Genomic DNA, 7,779 nt, shown 5'->3' on the forward strand with positions numbered 1-7,779 from the left:
CAGGACACACACCCTGGGGCTGGGGGGGGGTGGGATGAGAGTCCTCCGGAAAGGTCCCAGCATCCCACAGGTGCCACCTCCATCCCCATCTCTTTGCTGCCAGCTCAGCCATGGGTGACAATCTGTCCCCAGAGCTGCACCACAGCACAAAATATCCCAAACCAGCCATTTCTTAGTGCATTTCTTAACCCACCTGTGAGGTCCCTGAAGCTGCTCAGTGTCACCGGGTACACGAGACAATGATTTCTGGGACCCCAGAGCTGGTGGCCAAGATGACAAAGCCCACCCAGCACCCCAAATAACCCCAAACATCCCCCAATAACCCTTTTCCCAGGGCCCTGGAGCCGGGTGTTCAGACGCCCCATGCTAGAGGGAAATTCCAGGGCGACTCCTTATCTCCCCCTCCATTATGCTGCCGATAAGCAGCTCCAATGGAATTTCCCTATAGCTCCAGACCGGGATGTTTGGATCCTGTACGACGGGTGTCAGCGATTAGGGGCCGTGCTGACAGGTTGTTATGTTGTTACTAAAGAAATCGCAGGGCTGTGGGAATGCCTGGGAATGGCGGGATGCCCGGACCCCCAGGCGCCAGCCAGGCACTGGGTGCCGGGTGTCCTGCAGGACACCCCGGGAACGCTGCTGGAACAGGCCCTGGAGTGGACGAGCTGCTCCCAAATGGGTTCTGGGAATGCCACAGAGTAAGCAGGGACTGCCTGGGATCAGCGGCTCCCAGGAGTGGGAGGCTGCTGGTGGCCCCTTGTGACAGTGGCTGGGCAGCACAGCCTTTCCCCAGGGGTGCTGCCACCCCCAGAGTGTTTTTTTTACACCTCCACCTCCCCATGCCTTGGCATTGGATGTGTCACCCGGTGAGTGGGACAGCAGATTTTTGGAGCTGGCAGCCCCAGCTCGGCCGCACTGATTTGTGTCACTGCCCAGGGAGAGCCCTGGCCTTGCAGTGGCATTGCTGCCCACTGCCCTGTGCCCACCCTGGGTGACACCAAGGGACAAGGCTCTCTCGGTCTGTGCTGTGGGGGCTGGGGCTGACCCACCTCCCATGGCCCCCCATCCCAGCATGTCCCCAGCCCCGGGGGCACCGGGGCACAGGCACCGCGCTGTGTGCCACGTGCTGTGAGTTCCCCCGTTCTCAGCGGCAGGACTGAAGGGGCGGTTTCTGTCCCCAGGCTCAGCGGTGTCACCCTGTGGGGACGGGGTCCCCTCCCCCGGGGACGGCCAACCCTGGGGTGTGCACCCCATGGTCACCTATGCCAAGGTGTGCTCAGCTGCTCACCCACACCCTGTAGGTACGGGGGGGGGTCCCTGGGGCAGCACCTGGCAGGTCTGGGCACCGGTGAGGCCACGCGTGTTCCTGTGCACAGGGAGGTGTGTGTGTGTGTGTGAGAGTACATGTCCCAGGGCACACAGCTCACCCTGAGGGTGTGCGGGGCCACAGGGGGTGTGTGGCCTGGCTCTGTGTGTGTGTGTACATGTATGTGCTGGTCTGTGCCTGTGTGTGTGCACGTGTGCATTGGTGTGTATGTACATGTGTGTACACATGGGCATGTTAGTGTGTACATGTGTGTATGTATATGTGTGTGTGTACGTGTTACTCCTGCTCACATGTGTGTTAGTCTGTGCCTGTGTGTGTGCATGTGCACACTAATATGTGTGTGTGTGTGTGTTAGTGTGGCACATGTGTTACTGTCTGTGTGCATATGGACACGTGCATATCTGTGTGTGTGTGCAGCTGTACATACGAACATGTCGGTGTGCATGTGCACATCAGTGTGTTCATGTGTGTATTGGTGTGTATGTACATGTGTGTACACATGGGCATGTGCATGTTAGCATGTACATACGTGTGTGTGTGTGCACGTGGCACATCGCTGCATGTGTGTGTCAGCGTGCACACGTGCACATGTACATATGTGTGTTTGTACACATGTGCGTGTGTGTGTTACTATGTGCATGTGTGTACACATGTCCACGTGTGAGTACCTGTGTCTGTGTGTGTGCACATGTCCCTGTGTGTGCACGTGTCTGTGTGTGTGCATGTGTCCATGTGTGCATACATGTGTCCTTGTGTGTACATGTGTCTGCGTGTGTGCACGTGTCCCTGTGTGTGCACATGTGTTCGTCTGAGTACGTGTCCCTGTGTGTACATGTCTGTGTGTGTGCACATGTCTGTCTGAGTACGTGTCCCTGTGTGTACACGTGTCCGTGTATGTGCACGTGTCCGTGTGTGTGTGTACATGTGTCTGTGTGTGTGCACGTGTCCGTGTGTGTACATGTGTCCCTGTGAGTACATGTGTCCCTGCGTGTGTACATGTGTCCCTGTGAGTACATGTGTCCCTGTGTGTGTACATGTGTCCGTGCGAGTACGTGTCCGTGTGTGTGCACGTGTCCCTGTGAGTACATGTGTCCCTGTGTGTGTACATGTGTCCCTGTGAGTACATGTGTCCCTGTGTGTGTACATGTGTCCCTGTGAGTACATGTGTTCCTGTGTGTGTACGTGTCCGTGCGAGTACGTGTCCGTGTGTGTGCACGTGTCCGTGTGAGTACATGTGTCCGTGTGAGTACATGTGTCCCTGTGTGTACATGTGTCCCTGCGTGTGCACACGTGTCCGTGTGTGCGCACACGTGTCCCCGTGTGTGTCCCCGTCCCCACTCCGGGGTCCCGGCGGAGCGCTTTCCCCGCGGGTCCCGCCCCCCGCCCCTCCCCGTCCCGCCCGTCCCCCGGACCCGCCCGGCGGGGCGGGGCGGGGCGGGGGCGCTCGGCGGGCGCTGCCGGTGTCGGCGGGCGCGGGGCGGCGCGGGGCGCTCGGCGGGGCCGCCGCCGCATGGCGCGGGCCGGGGCCGGGGCCGGGGGCTGCCCCGGCGCGGCGCCTCCAGCACCGCAGCGATCGGCCCCGTGGCGGCGGGGGCGGCGTGGCCGGGCGATGGCGGAGCTGTAGCAGCCGCGGGGCCGGTGCGGGCGGGCGGGCGATGGCGGCGGCGCGGCTGCGGGTGGCCCTGTGGGTGCTGTGGCATTTCGGGGTGGGGGGTCGCGGCTTGGAGCTGGCGGGGCTGGAGGGCCCGCGGGGGCGCGCGGCGCGGTGCCAGCCCGTGGACATCCCGATGTGCCGCGGGATCGGGTACAACCTGACCCGCATGCCCAACCTGCTGGGGCACGAGAGCCAGCGCGAGGCCGCCCTGAAGCTGCACGAGTTCGCCCCGCTGGTGGAGTACGGCTGCCACGTCCACCTGCGCTTCTTCCTCTGCTCCCTCTACGCGCCCATGTGCACCGACCAGGTGAGCGCCAGCATCCCCGCCTGCCGCCCCATGTGCGAGCAGGCCCGCCACAAGTGCGTCCCCATCATGGAGCAGTTCAACTTCGGCTGGCCCGAGTCGCTCGACTGCAGCAGGCTGCCCACCAAGAACGACCCCAACGCCCTGTGCATGGAGGCCCCTGAGAACGCCTCGGCCGCCGAGCCGCACAAGGGGCAGGGGATGCTGCCCGTGGCCCCCCGGCCGTGGCCGCCGGGCACCGCCGCCGAGGGCCGGGGTCCCAACGGGCTGGGGGCCTGCGACAACCCCGAGAAGTTCCAGTATGTGGAGAAGAGCCTCTCGTGCGCGCCCAGGTGCTCCCCCGGGGTGGACGTGTACTGGTCCCGGGAGGACAAGGACTTTGCCTTCATCTGGATGGCCGTCTGGTCCACCCTCTGCTTCGTCTCCACCGCTTTCACCGTCCTCACCTTCCTGCTCGACCCCCACCGCTTCCAGTACCCCGAGAGGCCCATCATCTTCCTCTCCATGTGCTACAACGTGTACTCCGTGGCCTTCATCATCCGCTCCGTGGCAGGGGCTGAGAACATCGCCTGCGACCGGGAGAACGGCGAGCTCTACATCATCCAGGAGGGGCTGGAGAGCACGGGCTGCACCATCGTCTTCCTCATCCTCTACTACTTCGGCATGGCCAGCTCGCTGTGGTGGGTCATCCTCACCCTCACCTGGTTCCTGGCCGCTGGCAAGAAGTGGGGACACGAGGCCATCGAGGCCCACAGCAGCTACTTCCACATGGCCGCCTGGGGCATCCCGGCCATGAAGACCATCGTCATCCTCACCATGCGGAAGGTGGCGGGGGACGAGCTCACGGGGCTGTGCTACGTGGGGAGCATGGACGTCAGCGCCCTGACCGGCTTCGTCCTCATCCCCCTCTCCTGCTACCTGGTCATCGGCACCTCCTTCATCCTCACCGGCTTCGTCGCCCTCTTCCACATCCGCAAGATCATGAAGACGGGCGGCACCAACACGGAGAAGCTGGAGAAGCTGATGGTGAAGATCGGGGTCTTCTCCATCCTCTACACCGTCCCGGCCACCTGCGTCATCGTCTGCTACTTCTACGAGCGGCTGAACGTGGATTACTGGACGCTGCGGGCGCTGGAGCGCGGCTGCCTGCGCCTGCCCGGCCGCCGCGCCGCCAACTGCTCCCTCGAGGCCTCGGTGCCCACCGTGGCCGTGTTCATGCTAAAGATTTTCATGTCGCTGGTGGTGGGCATCACCAGCGGGGTGTGGGTGTGGAGCTCCAAAACGCTGCAGACCTGGCAGAGCCTGTGCAACAGGCGGCTGGGCGTGAGGACGCGGGGCAAGCCCTGCAGCGGGGTCAGCTGCGGCGGGGGGCACTGCCACTACAAGGCCCCCACGGTCATGCTGCACATGACCAAGACGGACCCGTACCTGGACAACCCGACGCACGTCTAGAGAGGGGGGGCTGCCCCCCCCCCCCACCAGCGCCGGGGGAAGCGGCCTCACGGGTAAGGGGCGAGGGCAGGGGCTGCGCGGCGGCGGGGGGGACACGGTTTGGGGGGGTGGGCGAGGCCGCGGGACCCCCCAGCACCACTCACTGACAAGTAGCTGCTTTTTCCTAGAGGTTGTTTTGTTGTTGTTGCTGTTGCCAAATCCAGTGACTCTTCTAACGCTTTCTTTGGGGGGGCGGCGGGGACGGGGCAGGGAGAGGAATAATCCATCCGTGTTTATTTAATTCTGTAATTTATTTTAGATTTTTTTTTTTTTAATCATTAGCTGCGAGGAATGGAAAAAACAATAAACCCTGGATGTGTTATTTGAACCGAGCCTGGTGCTGTTTGCAGGGATTTGAGGGGGTCAGGAGCTGCCCCCCGGGACCCTCTGAGCTCGGCAGGGCTCTCGTGCCAGGCCAAGCCGTGCTGGGCCATGCCGGGGTGCCACTGGCTCTGGCAGGAGTGTGGTACTGGGGGTCCCTCCATCCAGCTCCCCCCGTGGCTTCCCTGGGGCCGGTTCTGCCTCCCGGCGAGGAGGAGGAGGGTTTTCCTGTGCTGTCACACTTAACGAATCATCTTTTCCACTCCGCGCTCTGAAGGTGATTTGTGTCGGTGCCATCGGCTGCCGGGGCCTCTGTGCCAGGCTGAGGGGCTGCGAGGGGCCAGGCCAGGGGCCAGGGTGATGGGCTGGGGGCACGGGACCTTGGGGCAGAGAGGGCTCAGCTTTGATGTCCCCCGCAGAAGCCCGAGGTGCGGGTAATGGAAACTTCTGGGCAGCTTTATTTATCCTCCGCTCTGGTTACAATCCCAGCTCGCCTTCCCCATTGTCCAGAGGGAAATTCAAGCCTCAGCTGGTGCTGCCGGGGCTGGCGGGGGGGAGCTGGGGCTGGCGGGGCACGGGGCGGGCAGCAGAGTGGCTCTGTGGAGGCTTCGGGGTGGGGAACTGCCCACCTTGCCCCGAGACACCCCGGGCTGCCGGTGTGGGGGTCAGCTCGTCTCTGCAGGGGTTTGATGGGGCTGTTTAGCTTGGCTGGCCCCGGGGATGTGCTGGGGGTTCCCAGTGCCCGGAGGGGGAAGGTGGGCTCTGACCTATGGTGGGCAGGGGGCTGTGGGCAGGGGCTCGGGCACTGGGGCACCTGTGGCACCAAGGGCTGTAGTGGGGACACAGGCGGCTCTGGTGATGCTCAGACTTGTCCATCATCTAATTAGCTGTTAATCAGCCAGCATGCAGGCTGGGCAGCGCTGGGCCCCAGGGAGGGTCTGTGCGACCCCCGTCCCTTGCCCAGGGAGCAACAAGCCTTGGAGGGACCCTCCTTTTTTCAGCGCTCACACTGGTGCCCGCTGCCCACCCCAACAGCCCTCACCCCCTGCCCCAGTGATGCCCCTGGGGCTCAGACTGCCAGGCTGCAGCTGGAGGAGAGGGGCAAGAACCACCTTGGAGCCAGAGCGGGGGCAGGGGCTGGGTTTGGGGGGGCCCCTCACCCAGGGCTTTGAGCTGCCACGACGCCAGGATTGATGTGGCAAACAAGTGCCTTTAATCTGCCCCCACCACTCCCAGGGTGCCAGGATGGTGGGAGAAGCTGAGCTGAGCTGAGCAAAGCCTTTGCCTCCCCCGGAGGCCGAGGTGTGAAGGAACCCCAAGTGCCCTTGTGGTGTTGGTGGGGGAGACATCTGTCTTGTCACACCTGTTTTGGGTACCCCTGGCTATGCTGGTGGGCACCCAGCCCCTTCCCTGAGTGATGGTGGTGCCAGGGCAGGGACTGGAGGGGCTGCAGCCTCTGGGGCTCCCCCGAGTGCCACGGGAGGGTTTGTTTGGGCAGAGAGAAGGGCCATGACCTGGGGCAGGAGAGTCAATATTGGCTGCGGGACAGGCTCCAAAGTCCAGCCAGGGCACGGGCTGGGTGGGGGCTGCCCGGGGGGGGGGGCACAGGGCCACGGCCCCGTGTCGGGGGTGCAGTCCATGTGCCACTGTCCCCCCCGGCTGCTGAGGCCGGAGCCAGCTCGGTGCACCTTTGGCTCACACACCAGGCACACGGCCCGGCGCTGGTGCCCGCCCGGCGGCACCCCTGGGGACAGGCTGCCCTTGAGCACCCGGCGCCTGCCAAGGAGCCGCTGCCTCTGGAGCGTTTGCCCAGATAACCCGGCCCAAGGGGCCCCCGCTATCGGGCACCAGTGGGGCCGCCGGCGCCCACCGCCACCCGCTATCGGCCCCGGCAGTCCCGCTGGCTCCACCAGAGCCTGCCAGCCCCAAAAGCTGGGCACGGCCAGGATACAGCTCCACAGAGCCTGCTCCAGGGAAGGGCTGGCTCCCGGGGACACCGCTGGCTCCTTGTCACAGCCACTTTCAACCCCGTGCTGGGGAGGCTCAGCCTCCCTTCCTATGCCCCACCCCAAGCTCATCCCTGCATCTCCTCTCCATCATCCTCGGGGCAGCCCCAAAGGGCACCAAACGCCCGGCTGGAGTGAAGCCCCTCTGCAGGGGACAGGTGGGGCTCAGCACTGCCCTGGACCTGCAGGGCAGCCCCCGGCTTGGGCTGGGATGGGCCGGGCTGGCTGCAGAAGCTGGGATGGGCTGGCTGCAAAGGCTGGCGTAGGATGGTTGTGGAGAGTGGGGATGGGATGGCTACAGAGGCTGAGTTGGCACTGCCACTGGATGGGAATGGGCTTGGGGTACCCCCAGTCCTGGTCCAGCTCTGCATGAAGTGGAACCTCGTGCTTCAGCACTCTCTGAGCCATGGGAGTTATCCCCCCTCACATGGACAGACACTCCCTCCAGGTTTGAGTAGCAGAAGGAAAGCTGCTGTGCTCTGGGAATATGCTAAAAACCCCATTACCCAGACTATTAATTAAGAATTAAATCACGAGGAAGCCCAGGGGGCCAAGTTCAGTCCTCCTCTTCCCGAGGCCCTGTGGGAACTCCAGCAATCACAGGGGTTTGTCACAGGCAGCCCCTGGGACAGGGCTGTAGCGGGGCCAGGGACTGTCCCCCAGCCCCTGCTGCCCT

At 63.6% G+C, this 7,779-nt stretch overlaps 1 protein-coding gene across 1 annotated transcript; it reads left to right on the top strand.

Annotated features, from left to right (window-relative positions):
- Positions 1 to 2,840: 2,840 nt before the first annotated feature.
- FZD9 (frizzled class receptor 9) lies at positions 2,841 to 5,104 on the top strand. The gene has a single exon (XM_027727213.2). The coding sequence runs from the start codon at positions 2,983 to 2,985 to the stop codon at positions 4,735 to 4,737; it is 1,755 nt and encodes a 584-aa protein (XP_027583014.1). The 5' UTR covers positions 2,841 to 2,982; the 3' UTR covers positions 4,738 to 5,104.
- The last annotated feature ends 2,675 nt before the right edge of the window (positions 5,105 to 7,779 follow it).

This window comes from Pipra filicauda, unplaced genomic scaffold, assembly GCF_003945595.2.
Source record: "Pipra filicauda isolate LSUMZ 115617 unplaced genomic scaffold, ASM394559v2 scaffold71_size5581439_pilon, whole genome shotgun sequence".
Taxonomy (NCBI): Eukaryota; Metazoa; Chordata; class Aves; order Passeriformes; family Pipridae; genus Pipra; species Pipra filicauda.